This window comes from Zosterops lateralis (assembly GCF_965231275.1).
Source record: "Zosterops lateralis genome assembly, chromosome: 20".
Classification (NCBI taxonomy): Eukaryota; Metazoa; Chordata; class Aves; order Passeriformes; family Zosteropidae; genus Zosterops; species Zosterops lateralis.
The window spans coordinates 5,660,232-5,678,277 of record NC_139780.1 but is presented as its reverse complement, the minus strand read 5'-3'; the positions used below and the strand labels follow the sequence as shown (position 1 = coordinate 5,678,277).

At 45.5% G+C, this 18,046-nt stretch overlaps 1 protein-coding gene across 4 annotated transcripts; it reads right to left on the bottom strand.

Moving 5' to 3' along the window:
• Positions 1–963: 963 nt before the first annotated feature.
• LRRC8A (leucine rich repeat containing 8 VRAC subunit A) lies at positions 964–17,871 on the bottom strand. Of its 4 annotated transcripts, none has more exons than XM_083876009.1 (4): positions 17,797–17,871; positions 16,310–16,435; positions 5,887–8,050; positions 964–3,113 (listed from the first exon to the last, which is right to left on the bottom strand). In XM_083876009.1, the coding sequence occupies exons 3-4, from the start codon at positions 8,041–8,043 to the stop codon at positions 2,838–2,840; spliced, it is 2,433 nt and encodes an 810-aa protein (XP_083732135.1). In that variant the 5' UTR covers positions 8,044–8,050; positions 16,310–16,435; positions 17,797–17,871; the 3' UTR covers positions 964–2,837. The 4 variants fall into 4 exon arrangements, with proteins under 4 accessions (XP_083732135.1, XP_083732136.1, XP_083732134.1 ...); XM_083876010.1 differs by having other exon boundaries at positions 17,806–17,869; XM_083876008.1 differs by having other exon boundaries at positions 17,767–17,857.
• Between the last annotated feature and the right edge of the window lie 175 nt (positions 17,872–18,046).

Below are 18,046 nucleotides of genomic sequence, written 5' to 3'. Positions count from 1 at the left end.
AGACTTCAGCTTGGATTATTACAAGAGCAGCACAAAGCTGGTGTTTTCATGCATGATCAGTACCAGCCTGTCTTACAACTGCTTTGCACACCTCAGGCCCAGGGCAGTGTCTACTCAGGAAGCAGTAGGAGCACAGCACTGTGACTTGGTCAGGAGTTGGAGGCAGTCCCTCCCTTCTGGCAGAACAGCCCGTTGTTCACCCATCCTGCTGGGATACAGAGCTGTTCAGGAGGCTTGCTAGCTTCTAGAAGCACTGCAGCACACTTCCAGGAGCTGCTTAAAGAAACTCTAACCCAGCTGTGCAAAGTTTAGAATGTGTAACTAAGACCACACCTGAAATCAAGAGTCAAAGCACTCATCTCCAACCTAGATATCCTGGAGAAATCTCACTGCTCCTGTGAGCCAAGTGAAACTCCCGGGGGTACTTTGCTTTGCCCTTTTAGCCCTGCCTAGTCCAAAATAAGTGTGTAATAAAGGCCACCCAGTGGCCTTGAATAGCAAACAGAGTCCACATCTCCATTCAGTGGCAATTTCTCTCCAGTGCTATCTTAGCACAGACTAAGGAAAAAAAAAAGTTTTCTTCACCATCCAAACAGCCCCACACCCACCACAGGGAACTGACTGGAAAACAGCATTTCTGTAGCTAAGCCTGAAGCCATTCCTACTTTAATCAAAAGCAAAGCCCAACCTAGCAATTTCTGTCCTTTCTGCGATCCAAAATGCTCAGACAAATACAATCCAACAGCATCAGTCCTTCCCCATCTTTTCAGCTGTGGCCCCAGCTTTAACACAATTTCAAGACACTAACCATATTAGAAGCCAGAAAAGCTTTTACAGTACCTTGCCTCCCAGAGAGAGATTTAATTATATTATCCACTGGACTGTTTAGATGTTTCATAATGAATGGACTAAGGGAAGCAAGATTTACATTTTTCTTAAAAGCAGTTTTATAAACAGATCTCCTGATTTTAATGTAGCTTTATTTAAGCATCTGAACATCAATAAATCCAGAGTCCAGTTAACATTGTTCATGGTTTCAGCATATGGAGTACATATATATATTTCATATCTTACATCTGATGAAGAGAGCCACACTGTGCCTTATTGCCCCAATATCCACGGGATCACCACAACCAGGTGACAAGCCAGGGCACTCGCTGGCAACTTGTCAGGAATCACTCTGGAGCTGGATGTAGCTTCCCCTTTGTACACATGGGAGTCCTCCAAACTTCTCATGCCCCAGCTTGCAGCACTGCACCTTGGAGCCGACCTGTTGGTCTGATGGAGAATGTTACAACCAGGACCTGTAGGTACAGGCGCCTCCTCTTCCTTCTGATGGAAAAATTGAGACCTTTGTGTCCTGGAAGCATCTTAACCATCCCACCTTAAGGACATGATAACCGGTAACTGTTACACATTATCTACCTCTGCCAGCCCAGGAGGTTGAGGTTTTTTTGTCAAATACTACCAAACAGGTCAAACTGGTTTTAGTAAAGGCTGTTCTGTTCCAGGAAGCCAGAAGAGCTCAGTCCACAGAGGATTCTCATTCTCCTCCTTAACACTGAGGGAATGAAAGGGAAGAAACTGGAGGACAAGGTTTCTTTTCCAGCACCAGGTTCAATCAGTATTAGCCTCCTATTTAGCTGAGGAGGTGCAACAGGAACTGACAGCCATTAAAGTGAGGGGAACAACAGAACAATCAAGCAGCTCTCTAGACTTCACAATCCATGAAAAACACTGGCAGAGCAATGAACAATTTAATTTAACAACTTAATTGTGGGGGAAGGCAGGATGAGGGACAAGAGGTGCAGAGGAAGCCCAAATTTCCTCTCCAACCCCGTGAGAGCCCCTCACACACTGGCCAGTTGTACATTCCTGCTTGATACGCAACAAAATACCAGCAATTAAAAAGTAGCTTGGAACTAAAAGCCAAATGCTGAAGCAACTTAATGCTTCTGAGAGAGCAGATTAGAGACTTCAACTGCTTTTTATCCAGATCTCCCACTTGCACTATAACCATCCATTTCAGAACAGGCTAAAGCTCTGGAATTGTGTCAGTTAGTGCCTCCAGGACATCAGCTGGAGAAGGATGCTGTGATCTACTCATCCGCACAAGTGACTTGAAACCATTACAGTAGTGTAATCTTAAAGGAGCAGATAGTTTGGTTCCTTCTCCAGGAGCAGAGAAGCTGGGGAGTGTGCAAAGGGGAAAGAAAATTAGGGTTTGTTTAAAAATTCTGCCTTCAAGTAGCTGCAAGATGTTTATCTCTCAAATCCTAATGCCAGCACCTAGATAAAATCTGCTGTCTGTGTCCTATCCCACCCCAATCTGGGGCTTCACTGACTGAATCTGAGTCAGAGGGCAGCTGTCACAGTACCAGCTGTCACAGAGATGGAAGTTCAAGAGATTTCCTTATCTCTTGATCTTTACTTGCAGGACACTGGACTCCCTCGGTCCCTGACACCTATAAGCTCTATTAGGAGTAATGCAGCAATCCCCACATTCCTTTTCTCCTCCATTCAAAGGTCATTTCTTCTCACCAGCACCATCTACCTCACCCCAATTCCTGTCCAGAAGAACAGCAACACCTTTAATTCCCCCTGGGCCCTGCTCAGAGGTCAATTAATCTGTCTTGATCCTTATCCTGATCCCAAGACTCCCCCATCCTGCATTTGAGGCAAGAAGCTGACTCATTCAGAGCCATGTTTGTCAAGGACTCCTTGGCCAGTTTGATAGCGATTGGAGTGGAGAAAGGGGAGCATCTGGGTGAAAGGGGACTGAAATGGCCTTTTGCTTCCTTCTAGTTGATCAGAGGCTTTTCCCTTGTCTCTGGGGCTCAAGCTTGCTCTTTGTCTGCCCTCCAGAGGCGCTCCTTGACCTCCAAGGGCAGGGTGTTGAAGAGATCCTCCTCCACCACGAGCCCACTGCGTTTGAGCAGCGGGCACTCCCCCAGCTCCACGGGCAAACACTCCAGGCGGTTCCCCCGCAGCTCTATCTGCGACAGATTCGTCAGCTCTCCCACCCGGGAGGGCAGGGACTGCAGCACGTTGTTCCCCAGGTGCAAGGTCCTCAGCTTCCTGCACTGGAACAGCTCTGGTGGGAGACTCTCGATCTGAAAAAAAGAAACTAATCATAGGCAAAGTCACCAGTAGACATGGACATGCCTTCACAAGTGACCAACAAGCCAACACGAAGCTCCAAGGTTTACAGAGTCATTGTTTTCAATCATCCATTTATTTCTCAAGTTCCTGCTTTCTGAGCTTCCTGCTTTGGGCGCTTCCAGCACTATGATTGTATGGATTCCTCTTTCAGACACTGCACTGGTTACAAGAGATCACCAATGATGGTCACTAAAGCAGATATTGTCTCCAAAGCCAGGATTAGAGGACCAGAAACCTGCTCACAGCTGGCCTACACTGCCTCATGCTTTCATCCGTATTTGCTTCTTTCAATCCCAAATCCTTTATTCTTCCTTGGATCTTAGCTCCTTTGCTTTAAGAAGCCATTCTACAGTTGACATTACACTGAAAAAAGACTGGATTTAATCAGGACTTCTGATTGGGCTGTAAGGTGAGAAGAGGCTACATGGGTACAACCTCCTGGCCCTGGGAACTGGGAATCTTCTTCCGTCATTTCTGTAGGGCTGTGAAACACTGCAATGACTTTCTAGGCTCCAGAGGCTTCTTACAGTGCCAAAACACAACAACAATGAAGCCACCAGCTGTTGGCTTTCCCAGCACCACCTTCAGGTAACCATGAATCACTAATTTAATAAGGTTTATTTCTAGCAAATCCTTGTAATAGTCCAGTCCTCTGAACAAATTTCTTTTTATGGCTAAGGTTTAGCAAACACCAGGCTAGAAACTAAATGCAGCAACTCAAGAGGTTCCCCTTAATACAAAGTCTCAGCTTGGAGGTTATCATTTGCCTTTAAAAGCAAACATGACTTTTCTAAAACTCAAATTATGTATCACATCATTTGTGAATAAATTAGCCTGTAATCCATTCTGAATGAGGAGTCAAAGGAAAAGCCAAGATGAAACCAGATCAATTAGAGACAATTCAATGCAGTCATTGTTACTGGTACTGGAGTGTTTTGCAAACAGCAACATATGATCACAGACTCTTGAAAATAATAGAGTTATTTGAGGGACAAGTATTGGTTTAGGAAGGAAGCAATGTGTTATAACAGCCTGCTTTCCAGGCAGGACAGTAGTGCCAGCCAACTCCAGAAGCCTCTATTTACTAGGACTGCTAAGCTGGGAGAGGACATTTGAGATAGTTCTTGGCCTTGGGAAGTGCCAGTCTACCATTCCTTGTGCTCCTTGCTGTCACCATTTACTGGGAGTAACCAGGCTGTCAGAGCCCCAGTAGTCCTGGCCTGCCCAGGTACCTGGTACAGGTTGGCTGTTCCACAGGATCCTCACCACCTCTTATTCCAGAAGACACTGGAACAAAGGCTCCTCCAGCCTTCCTGTTGCATGGGTTTTTTCCAGAGAGAAATGGGTGGTGGCACACTGTTCTGCAGGAATTGGAGCTGCCTCTAACTCCCCTCATCCAAGAAATGCCCCAAAACTGCAGAGGATACACTGCAGATTAACCCTTGGGAAGCTGTGCTAGGAAGGCTGCCAGAAGACCAATGGTGCAGAATGATCTGAGTTCTGAACAGTAACACACCACAAAGTCTACCAGAGCTTCAGCCACCCACACAAACAGATGCACAACCCTCCAGTGCCAGGAAACCCCAGTGAGCAGCTGTTCAGCTGGAACTGCTGACTGACTGCCCCTGCTCTGCTGAGGGACAAGCTTTCAGACACTAAACTCAGAATATGGCTGGAGTTTTAAGAACCCTGTCTAATACTGAAATGCATTAGCAATGAAATACTTTATTTGAGAGCACTTCTGTGAAAAGCCAAACCATGCTCAAGCTGTTCTGTGTCTCTCACAAGCAATCTGACAGTGTTCAGCCAGGAACAGATCTTGCCAATAGTAGGAAGGACCTTGAAGTATGATTGTGAAAACTAGTGCTGCTCCAGGACAATTGTGCTTGGTCCCAGAAGAAACCAGAAGCACCTAATTATGTCTATCTGCAATTTGTACTTATGTTAGAGGCTTTTTCAACTTCAAGTGATAATAAAGAGAAAAAAGAGTCTCCCGGGAATCTGCAGACAGAATGAATGAAAGCTTCAGCTTTGTTAAATGGTAATTGAAGTCTCCTTAGTTTTAAACAAAGGAACAAAAAAATAGACATGGATATAGTTTGCTTTAAGCAAATAAACACCCCCCAACACAAACCAAGAAACAGCTTATGGTAATTAGACAGCAGAGCACATTTGGTCATCCTCTTTAATCTACCCTGGACTCAGATTGACACAAAAAGCACATGTTTACAAGACCAAAGTATGCAGTACTCCCTGCAAATGTGAAGTACTCTAAGGAAAGCTGTAAGCCAGACATGCATTCTCTACATGGCTGTTCCCACAGTAAAAGTACATGCTTGAAGTAGACAGATTTAAGCACATAGTTTTAGATTAAGACTACAGTTTCTCAGATCTCAATTTTAAGCCCAAAATTAATGTCAGTCTAGAGACTACATGCTTCCAACTGCAGAGAAACAACTGACTTGCAGGGTTTCTAAACAGCCTCCAACTGGCACTTGGAAGCAGTCTCACTATTAAGAGAGGAAATGCAACAGAACAAGGACTCTTGGAAGACAGGCTTGCCCTGGAGCTATCTGCAATGTTTGGCCTTAGATAAACCCCTCAGAGAGATACAAAAGCAGTGCCAGCCGCAGCCACAGACCATTGTAGCATGTTTAATCACACAGATAACAGAAGTGCCAGCGCTATTTCCTCACACAGCAACTGAGCTCTTTGCTCACTTACCCTGTTGGCTGTCACTGCCAGATTCTGCAGGTTTTGAAGAAGTCCAATATCTGGTGGTATGAACGTTAAGTTGTTGTGGCTGAGATCCAAGTACCGAAGTTTCCGGCAATAGAAGAGCTGGGTAGGGATCTTCTCTATCTTGTTACGGTTCAGGTAAAGGCGCTCCAAGTTGGTCAGGTTGCCTATCTGCATGGGGATGTAGGCAATGTGGTTGTACCACAGCTTAAGGCAAGTGAGACGATGTAAGTGCTGGAAGCTGATGATTTCCTCAATGGTCTTTAGGTTGTTGTCCTTCAGGTCTATTTCCTGCAGATTGTGGAGGCTAAAGATAGAGTGAGGAATGCGCTCCAAATCACACCGGATCAGCTCAAGCTCTGTCAGATTGACCATCTTTTTAAGGCTGTTGAGGACAATGAGTTTGGTGCCCTCATTGTTGATGGAAAGCTTCTGAAGATGCACACCAACATCTGTCACCACCTGTGGCAGCTTGGTGAGGTTACTCTTCATCCTCAACACCTTCAGCCTCTTCAGCTCCCTCAATCCATCTATCACAATGTACCGGTTGTTTTCAGCGCTCAAATTCCCTGTCAGGTGAAGCTCCTCTAGTGTCTTCAGGCTATAAATCCAAAGAGGAATCTCCTTAATGTCTGTGAACTTGATGTGGAGAGATTTCAAATTCTCCCTCAAGAAGGCAAGGGCTGGGGCCTCAATTTTGGCAGCTGTGTGGTAGAGCCACAATTCCTTAAGGCTGGTGAGCTGAGCAATGCTGGGAGGAATAGTGACATCAGGGATAAGCTCCAGCTTCAAGACCTCCAACTCAATGAGGTCAAAGACTGTGTCAGGAATGCCACTCAACATGAAAAGATGCAATTCCAGCTTATCCTGAGAGTTTTTGGTGATCCTCTGGCGTAGTTTCTCCAAAGTCCACTCATTGTTGAGGTTCAGCTGCCGCAATTTGTTCTCACTCACCTCTGACAGAAAGACAGCAAAGCGCTTGGAGTAGAGGGGGTCATACTGATCGATCAGATGGAGCATAAAAGCAAAGTCATTTTTCACATCAGGAATGTCACTGTAACTGCTCTCCTCCCGGATGGACTCAAAGGAGTATTTCTTGAGTGACCGCCTCAACATCCACCACAGTGTGTACATGCAGATCAAACCATAGAAAATCACCAGACTGATGTAGAAAGAGGCCAAGATTTTGAAGAGAGTGGCCAAAGGATGAGCACAGCGGTACATCCTGTAGCCAGTCAAACTCTCAATGTCCACTTTACAATCTACATCAAACGTTATGTTGTTAACATAGTACACAGTATAGCAAATTATCAGAATGAACTTGATTACTTTGATTATGGTCTGTCTCATGTACAGGCGATAAACTATATCTCCCTCTTCCACATGAGTACGGAACTTTTTCACTTTCTCAAAGAGTGCTTTGGCTTGCTCACCTTCCTTTTTGTCCAAGACACCAGTCTCAGACCTATCCACAATCCCTTGCTCAATTCGAGACTTTGTTCTCTGCAGCATGGGAACAGTGGCTTCCACATCCTCACTGACTGTGGAGGATTTCTTGTCCATGGAGCCATTCATTTTTCCAAATGCTGGTTTGGTATCACTCTCTTCCACCACTGTCTCAGACAATGCTCTCGTTGTCCATGGAGAGTCAAAACATTTAAGCAAAATAGACACAAAATGCTCCAGCTTGGAGCTGGTCCTTGGGAACTTGAACCAGAAGTTGCTACAAGCCAGAAAGATGAGGGTATGTAGCAGCACTAGATAAGGAAAATACTTGGCAAACCAGTGAAGACGGTTCTCATAACACACCGCATCCACATAGTTGTACTGGTGCCGGTCCAGATCGTATCGGATCCCCGTCGGCCCTGAATCGGCAGAGGGAACAAGACTAGTGTTGTAGTAGGTACGCTGTGGGGCTGCCACTGTCCATCCCCTGGCAGAGTCATTGCAGGAGTCTTTGGTGACCCATTTACAGGGCAAACAAATCATTTTGTCCTGGGTGACCTGGAGCGTCCCTCCGAACACGGCGATCATCAGCATCACTATGGAAATGTAGTCCGTGAAGACATCCCACCACGGCTTCAGGATGCGATAGGCTGGCTGAGTATCAGCAAAGTAGCGCAGCTCGGTGACTGGAATCATGATTCACCTGGAAGCAAACCAGAAACAGCTTAAAGGGTTTTGTTCTGCTCTTCAAGAGGGCATGAGAAAACACATGTTAAGTGCTGGCATAGCAAAACTGGGATTAGCCAAGACGCAATCTCAAGTAACCATGAGACAAATGAATGAAGCTGCCTATGAATCATTTGCTACAGCACAAGCAGTGAAGTTTGTTCAGTCTTCCCTGACAGACAAATTGTCACAAAACCTCAGAACTGGTACTTATTGTTAGCAGTCTGTGGGGTGAGACACACTTAAATAAAGCCCACAGGGCAGACTTAACTCCCTTGACCAGAGCAGTATTTGGAAATTTACTGTTTTATCTAGGGATTTTATTTCAAGGATGAAGGAATTTGCCAGCACTGTTAGAAGGGATAAAATATACACACAGAGCATATTTATCATTGGTTTCCTACTGCTTCTACATAAAATTCTGCATATGGCTGGTTCTCAGATTGAAGGGGCAAGGAAAAAGTTCTACATACAATACAGTTATATTTCCTATAACCACTTCATTGATGCAACTCATTATGACATTCAGAAAGTAAGCTGGAAAAGAGAACAAGCATTGCTCAACATCATGACTTTTCCAAGTAAGTAATCTTTGCTTCTTTCCTTTGTATTAATTCTCCAAGGAAAGATTAGCTACTTGCCTTTTGATAAATTGAGTACTGAAATGCTGTAGCAGCTGGGTTTTTGCCTTATTTATTCCAGAAACAGAGAAAGGGGAAAACATACTTTGAAGAATTTGCTTCTCTGACCAACCACTCCTACCTAGAATTCATCTCAACCGGGATTTAAGAGTCATTAAGGAAACCAAAAGGTTCTGGGAAGCACAGGCCTGATGGCAGTGCTTGTTCTGTCCTTCAGACTTGCAGATGAAATTTCAAGCATGCTCTTCAACAGGCCATAGAAAGCCCCAAAGCCTGACTGATCCACGGACAATGGAGCTCACAAAATTCCCCTATCTGACAGGTAACACAGAAGAACGTGAAGCCACTGTAACTCATTCTAATGATGGTGAAAAAGCAGTAACACCACAGCATCCTTCTAGCAAAGGTCAGGAGCAAGACAAGCACTAATCTTTCAGTCATTATGAAATTCCCACAATTCAAGTATAAAGGAGAAAACAAAAATTCAGGCATGGTACCCCAAGCCATAACATTTCATTTAGACAGACAGTCCAACAAGTCCCGGGGGGCTGAAAGCTCAATAGCACTGGCTGGGACAAAGCCTTCTGTGACAGTGGGAGTACCCACACCACCTGCTTTGATAGAATTCAAGTTTTTATTTAAAATTAACTTCCATCACTGAACTGCAAAGAAAGCCATTCCTAACACAAACTCAAAAAGCACCACATTCCCTAGAGGTATTAAATACACAACACTATTCTTTGGTGTGCTGTTTACAACAATAAATAGTCCAATAACAGCTTTGGCTCAGTGCTACTTGGGAAGGTTTCAAGCAACTACAGGTGGTAGATTAACAGATGAAAACCATTCTTGAAGTAGTGTTTTTCCTTCTGCCCATCCAGGTCCAGCACTATGTTAGTACATCACAAAAGAGACTGGGGAAATGCCACCTTTATTCTTTTAGTGGGTGATTTTGAGAAGAAAAAGTGGTACTACCTGTTCTAGAAATTCAGCAAAACAAGGAACAGCAAATCTATTAATGATCAACCAGTAAAATCACAAACAAGGTATGAAAACAGCTATCTAGTGCACTGTCAGAGGAAAAAAATGTCCTGTAGGACTGCAGAGTCCCTGAGAAATGGCTGACAGACCTCTGCAGAAGGAACTGCACTGAACAGGGCAGGAGAATTGAGCATCCACAGGGGAGGAAGCAAGCAAAGTTGAACTTCTTCTGGACAGCACCTGAGCAGCCAGAGAAGAGTGACAAGATGTTCAAAGCCTCCCTCCCAGCCCTGTGACTACCTTGCTGCAAGCCCTAGGCAAGACACACTGAGGAAAAGCTGTCTGTGCCTACTACAGAAATAGTAATTTCAGAATAAAGCAGGGTACAGAAGCACTCTCTACACACCAAAACATCTGAAACGAATCCAGCAGTTAAGCAGCTATTCATAGAAGAACCTACTCTTTTTACTCCATATCAAGGGGGAAAAAAAAAAAGTTTATGTCTTTCCTCTTCTCTTGATACCACTTCTCCTCAAAGATCCTTCCTGCTTCCTCCTTCATCCCTCCATGTAGAGAAACTTGTAGGAAATACCAGACCCTTAGTAGCAGGATTATGAAATTGGGATGATCTCTTTTCAGGAGTTGGCATCTCATGACGTTTGCAAACATGAGTTGTAGTGCTGGGTCTACTCATTTTGCTCAATCCAGAAAAGTCTTAATTCTTTTCTCACAAGAAATGAGCTTTCTACTCACTTTGATTTCTAGCTCAGGATATGCAGGAAGGAAACAAAAAAAATTAGCACAGCTGGCTCCCTAATTCTGCTTACATGGGGTAGGAAATCCCCCTTTACACTGTGCACTTACAAGACAGCTAAAAAAGAAATCATGAGCATCCCTTGAGAACCTATTACAGTTCAGTGTCAGCAATCAACAGGGTGGAGCAGGAAACCTCCTGCCTCCCAGGAACAATGAGAGGGGCACTAGAGGAAGAAAAGAACATTGACAGCAAATTCTCACTTCTGGCAGCAGTGGAGACCCCACTCAAGTCTCTAAGAGGAACAATAAAACTAAGGGCCACCTTTCCAGGAGCTGGAATTTGCTGTCTTATCTAATCTTAGTCCCAGCATCTGCAGTAAAAGGGAAAGTACCAGCAAAAACTTAAAGGTAAATGGGGAAAGTCACATCCCTCCTCACCCAGATTCCCTGTGCACACAATCCAATTCTAATTCCTGATGGTTCTACATCAGATGTATCTTGTCATCAAATCTCATCTTTATTTTGTGAACTCCATCTTGCAATCATTTTTGAACACGATTTTTGTTGCAACATTCTCCATGGTGGATTAGAGCAGTTTTGCTGCTAGGGTGGATGACAACAGCAGACTAAAAGTAAAATCTCAGGGTTCATCTTTATTACTTGATTCTCCCATGAACAGGAGGATTCTTCCCACATGGACTGGGATTTCCACCACTCCACAGAAAGAAAACACAGGTAGCTGGAACACCAACTCTCCCAACGTGGGCAGTAGAACAGAGATTTACATGGAGGGTACTAGCCTGGCATAGGACTGGGAGCAATCCTTGCATGAAGCTGGTCAGAAATAAAGTTACCTCCCCCTCCTTGTGACCAAGAGCAGACCAAGATCCCCAGGACCAGCACACAGGAGATTTCAAGCTTCTGCTCTTGTTAAGAGTTGGATTTCAGGATGCTTTACCAGCAGCAAAATATTCACTGTGGAGAAGCTTTATTTGCCAAGTCACTTGTATCACATGAGCACAGAACACCTGAACTGAGTGACTTTTCTATATCCAGTACAGAACCACCCCAGGACAGTTTAGAGCAGCAACATCTGAGATTGCTCAGTAAAATAGCTGCATGCTAAAGCCTCATTGTCATACAACAGGAGCAATCCAGCCTCAAATATTCTCCTGAAATATTTACACATTCCATGTTTGGCTAGTACATACCTCTTCAGGGCCTGTAAATTCACCTGGATCCAGATTTGCATCCCACCAGGGACCATCTCTGCCTCAGCCTGTTGGGCACAAACCTACAGCCTCCCCACTAATGCTGAACAGGCTGATCCAAGTGAAGGAACAGCAGCTCCAGACTTACATAACCAGCCTGCCAAACCTACCCATCCTTCAGCCAACCATAAGCATCACCAAGTATTAATCCTATGTTTTACCAAACACACCTGGAGGAGAAAGAGAATCACTCATGTTGGAATAACAGGGACATTCTGAACAAACCACACCTATAGAGTAAAACCAGTCAGAAACAGGATTAAACATATCTGGCTGATAGACATCATAAAAGCAGCAAGTACCTTCTTAAAGGCTGACAGAACTGAGATCATGAATGCTTCCCACAAACCACAGGCATTAACAGAGTGACTAATCTCTGATTTGGACAATTCCTCTACCCAAAACCATTTAATTTCAAAAACTAAAGATTGACCTACTGTCAAGAGACACCTAGCTAAACAGTGTGCAAATTCCTGCCTGCAGCTGCTGGCCAGCACATCCAGCTGGGGACAGAGTGAATGGAAACATCATCACTGTCCTGTTTCACTGGCCAGTTTGTCAGCTTGACTCATCACTGCTGAATACTTTATCCAGCCTCCTCTTCCCTGCTGGCCATTCTGTTACTAACAAAGCTAGTGGCCAAAAAGCACTTATATGCACAATCTCAGGACACACACAAGAATGCACAACCTCCCTAATTTGAAGAAAATCCTCACCTTTAGAGCAGCTTTCAAATGAATCAGTCTCACTGAACAGTCCTATGTAAGTAGACGTGGATGAATTTTGCATTGAATCTTGCAACTCTTTAGTTTCATCTACGCATATTTTTAATTACCAGTTGGTTTCATTTTAAGATTGCAGACTCTAAAACACAAGTCAAACCCTGCTAACAGAATTTCTTACCTCTCAGAAGCCCAGAGAAAAAGGGAGTTGACCGGGTGGTGACAGCATCAGAGGTAGATAAAGGAAATAAAAGCCTTGATACTTTCAAGACTACAGCCCTGATTATCAACGAGCTACAACACGTTACAGTAAGTTTTCAACAGAGCAGAGCTTCCCTCCTCAGCAAGCTGCCACCTGAAATCCTAAAGAAGGGCATGACACAGAGCTCTTTGTTCAAAAATCAGGAAATGCAAGAGCTTACTGGGCAGAAACAGGACTGGGAATTTATATTTCTCCTCCCCCACATTTATTAGGTCCAGAATTAAGAGGGGAAAAAAAAAAAGGAGACTGAAAACAGAGCTGCTTTCAGGCACCCCTCAGAAAACCTTCCAAGCTCAAGGACATCCACGTGATCAACTGGAAAAGCTCAAGACATGAGATGGAACAACTCAAGTTGTTTTGTCCTTTGCTGCTTAGAAAAAACCAGCAGTGAAGCCAGATGCCAAAACCCTAAATAACCATTATCCCTGTATCAGGCCCCTTCTGCTTTAAAAAGATAAACCTCTCCTGTGGGACAAAACATCTTCTGAGGCAGAGAAGTGAACATGATCACTGGATGATCTTTAAGGTCCTTCCCAACCCAAACCACTCTACGATTCCATGTCAAGTTAAAAGGGTCATTGATCATTTAGACAAGGAGAGTAGTGGAAGAGCAGCTGCCAGAACTTAAACTCCTCTCTCAGCTGGACAGGCAGTGAACCCAACACAGAGCAGGGTAAGGTGGTTTTCACAACATTCAGCCCCACCCAACCTACAAGACACAGCAGGATGAAGTGAATTCACTGCATCACATTGTCTTTCACTGAAGCTCATTAGAAAGAATAACCCACCTACAACAGGGGCAGTATTTTATCATATTTACAGCTACCCATTAGCTGACTTTCTGTCAGTCTTAAGCCTAGTGCAACAGCTCCTGTTTACCATCACACAACCATGCGTGTCCTGACAAGCACAGGGAAGAACAGCTGCACCACCAGAACAATCCATGCTAGACTTGGCTTGGCCTGCCACATTTTCTGCCTCCTGACAGTGTTTTGCCGCAGCTGCACAGAACCGAGCACAGCCTGCAGTTACCAGCATCACTGACACTTGGGGCAGGGACTGTGTGCTGGTGTTGTAAATTTAAGTGCCATCAGATGACTTGCAACACTGATGTAAACCAGAGCAAAATGGCTGTGTCAGCTTATAAATTATGAATGTACATGGCCAGAGGCTTCCTATCCAAAATTAATTTTCTCTTTGCCATAACAAAAATGCTTCAAGGACAGGGCATTGAAGCTGTCTTGGAAAAGACTGGCCTCTTCCAACAGGAAACAATGAAGCAGTCCCTTGTGCTGCCTAATACAAGTGATTGAATTAATTCTCTTAGTAACTACTCAAGAGTAACTACTTAAGTAACTACTCCAAGCACCTCACCAGATGCAGGGAGGGCTCTTCAGCACTTAACTCCAGCACCAAAAGCTGGAGGAACCAGCTGCTATCTGTGGGAAGGGTAGACAGAACAGAGATTTGGCATCACTAACAACAGATAAGAAATCAACACTAAATTCAAAGTGTGTAAAAGCAAGGATAACTTAATTCATTGTTGACAGACTGTCACAACATGTACAAATCCATGGGTGTTACCACAGCTATTTTCAAGCCCCAAGAGATGAGCCAGTCAGGATGAAAGACAACACAGACAGGAGCAATGCAAGACTATCAAGACAAACTATCAGCATACTAGCATTTTGCCCCAGTGTGAGCAAAGAGGAGCAAGTACCTCTTCGTATATTTGCTATAGGGCTTGCCCTCAGAACCACCAACTCCAAAACTGTGACTGTGACTTCCAGCTCAGAACATTTTCTGACTGTATTAGTTAATAAAGAACAGGCCACCTCACCCTCCATCATCAAGGCCTGATAAAACCACATCTCTAAAGGAGAACCTGTTAACTAGCCCAGTACAAATCTTTACTATGCACAGAAGTAGGCTGAAGCTACAGGAGCAGCAGTCACCAGAGGAGCTTTGTGAATTGCCAAGGTAACTTTATAGCAGTTGTTAACAATGATTGGTACACAAGGTGAGGGCAGCACTGTTACTTCAGGAAGGGGGTCAGGACTAAATAGCTTTTAGTTTCACAAGCACTTTCAGATCAGCAGGAAGGGCAGATATAACCCAGCTACAGAAACTGAATTTCTAGTTGCAATACAAGACACATACACCACATCAGCTGTTTAAGTAAAAAGCTGCTTGGAAGCATTCAAGACTTGTAGACTGCTGAATGCCTGTTCAGTATTAATGTGCATATCCTAAACTGAAGCTGGGTTTGAAAACACTTGTAAAAATGCATAAAGGGAGACTCACCACACTGCAGCTGAAGACTCTGAATTTTAACCATTACCCAAACAATAGCTGTGCATACCCCTCCTCACTTTAATGAGTCCTACACAAAAATCCTAATAAACCCTTCTCCAGCACCATTCACCTCTCTATTTTCAGAGATACCAGTTAAGCTCAGTTAAACACAAAACAGCTTGCTTCTTAAGTACTCTACTGAAAAAACCCTTCTTTAGTGTGTGGAAGAAGCACAGAAAGGCTTCTAAAAAGCCTGCTCTAATCACACAGCAATAATTTGATACATGTGGCCTCCCACTGCTTACTTAATTTTTTTTTAATAGCATCAGAGACCCCCAAGCCACAGACCATCTCTCTGACTGCCTGCAGCAGTACTAAGATGTAACCAGCTTCAGAAAGGAAGCTTCACCACTGGAAGGCTTCAGGCACTCACATCTCAAGCGTGGTAACATTAGCTTTTAACACATGGCTTCTGGCATGCTTTAAGGAAATATTTATGCACGTTGTCTTTGACCTAAAAGCATTAAGAGTTTTCAAATACCATGACAAGGAAAAAAAAAAAAAAAGTCAGTGAACTGCCAGAACACCAAACAAGCCTTAGAGGTTTCTTCTAGTCTGGAATTAACCCACTGCACATCTTGGCTCAGAACATGGCCAAGCTGGATAGAACTTCCCCTCCTCAAAATGGGCACAGAATTCTGAAGTCCTTTTAATCATTGTCCCAGTGCAGAACCAAGGAAGCTGGGAGATTCCTGCAACTAGTGTCTGCCATTGCTTAACTGACACCCACACAGGTGATTGGTGAGTGCACTGGGAAAAGCTGCCTGGAGACGCCTTTACAGGAGGACAAACATCACCCCACAGGAAATGGAAGGGCACCCACCAAACCCAACAGCTCTTCCTATTTCTCAGCTACATTCTTTTCAGGCAGCAGTCACCAAAAAATTTACTCGGCAGCCTCTGTATTTACTGTTAAGTGCAGTGAGAAGTCAGAGTTTATGTGGCCAGGAGTTAGTTTAATGGGTGACTATATACAGTTATATTCTACTTTGGACAAGGCTCAGCTTCTTTGTCACCTCCAAGCTGGCTAAAGGCTCCCAGAATTGAATTAACACTACCACAATTAAATACCAGCACTCTCCCCACCACTGCCTGATCAACCATCTTTCTGCCATATCAATTACCTCACACGCCGTGCTTTGCATCTATGGCTAAGCAGGACCCTGGTCATTTTCTTTGGTTTTTTTTTTTTTGTTTTTTTTTTTTTTTTTTTGGCTTGACCACTCAGAGCTGGCCCAGAGCCCTCACCTTGCAGCAGGGTTCTGCTATCTGCACGTCAGTTCTCTGTGCTGGAAGGGGCTGATGTTCCTACGTGCCGGGTCCCAAGCGAGTGCTGAAGCGCTGCACTCCTCACAAGCCATGGGAACAGCTTCCCTGAAATGAAACACGGATTATCAGCAAAAAAAGAGGGGATTGAGTTCACAGAGGAACACGTAAAAGCTCAGCAAACAGTATATCTAAGAAGCAACAAACAACTCAGAGGGTTACTGGGAGCCAGAAGGAGACATGCTGATACCTAGAAACATGACAAGAACACCAGGAGCCAAGTAAAACTCTTAGCAGGAAAGAATTTCCAGCATCTGTTATTTTAACAGAAATTACCAAAAAGCAGGTCTTGCAGACCCAGCCAATACAGACACCAAATACTAATATCACAACTATCCCTACACAAGTAGAAACAGAATAACTAATCATTGCCAGATAGGGAAAGGGATGGCTTTACTGTCTATTTCCTAGTCTGAAAAGCCTGATCCGCTTTAAATGTTACTATCAAGAATATCAGAGAGCACAGATAACACTCCTAACCACTCCTGATTCAAGCAACTGCCTCCCTTCCCTCACAACAGGGATCTTCTGGAGGCGGAAGCAGTTTAGCACCATCAACAAAAATTACAGCAGGGCTGGGTTTTTTTCCCTTGCTTCCTGCATGTCAGTACGGGGCATGGGAAAACAGGCAAGGGAGCAGACCCTTACAGGGATCTCTCAAGCATCCAGCCTCCCAGCCATATAGGAGAGGACTGCAGAGCACTGGAGAGCCTTGTGTCAACAACAGTGAGAAATGGAAAAGAACAGACATCAGCGGGAGAAAGTCCAATCCCACAATGCTGAGGATGTCCGAGGGTTCATTCCTCTTGATCCCAAAGTTACCCTTCGGGCTGACAGATTTTGAAGCAACACCCTGGAAACCAAAGCTCTCGGATTTTAGCCGTACCACAGTGCCGCAAAGGCAGCACCAGCAGGAAAGGACTCTCTGACCTTCTCCCCGCTCCAGGCAATGGGCACCAGCCTCAACCCAGCACACCTCGGCGCCAGCCCCCGCCACTCCACCGCGGCTTTGCGGACACAGAGAGAACCATCCTCTGGGAGATATAAATAAATCCCAGCGCGCTTCCGCCCGCAGGTAACGACCAGCGGCGTCCCGCCCTGGCTGGGGGAACGCTGCGCACACAGCAGCTCTGCCCGGCCCCACAGCCGGGGCACGGACCCCCCGCACCGGGCGGTGTGACAGCGGGGACGGCAGGACGCGGAGGGACCGAGCCGCTGCCGAATTACTCAGCAAATCCTTCCTGCCCGCCGCTTCCGAGCCCCCTCAGCCAAGCCCCCCCCGAGCCGCCGTCCCACCCCATCCCCTCCGGGACACCGCCCCACAGGAGGACACGTCCCCACAGCCCGCCCGCGGCGTGAGGGGAGCGCGGCACACCCACCTGCCCGCCGCGACCGCCGGGAGAACCCACCGCACCCACCTGCCCGCGGCGCCCACCCTTCCTCACGCCGCTCCGGCGCCTTTTGTCCGCCCTACCCTCCGCGGCCCCACCCCGGATCTGACCTCACCAGCCCGGCTCTGCCATCATCGCCCGGTCCCGCCGCCATCTTAGGGGCGGGCAGGGAGACACGGGCGCGGCGCCATCTTTGTGCAGGGCGCGCTCCATAGCGGGGTGGGCGGGAACAGGCGAGGGGAGAGAGGGCGGCGCCGCCATCTTGGAG

Bases quoted from the DNA above. Each gene is read 5' to 3' on its own strand.
- LRRC8A (XM_083876009.1), bottom strand. From the start codon at position 8,043: ATGATTCCAGTCACCGAGCTGCGCTACTTTGCTGATACTCAGCCAGCC. The intron at 3,114-5,886 runs GTAAGTGAGCAA...TCTTTTTTTCAG, and splicing joins TGGCAGTGACAGCCAACAGG to ATCGAGAGTCTCCCACCAGA.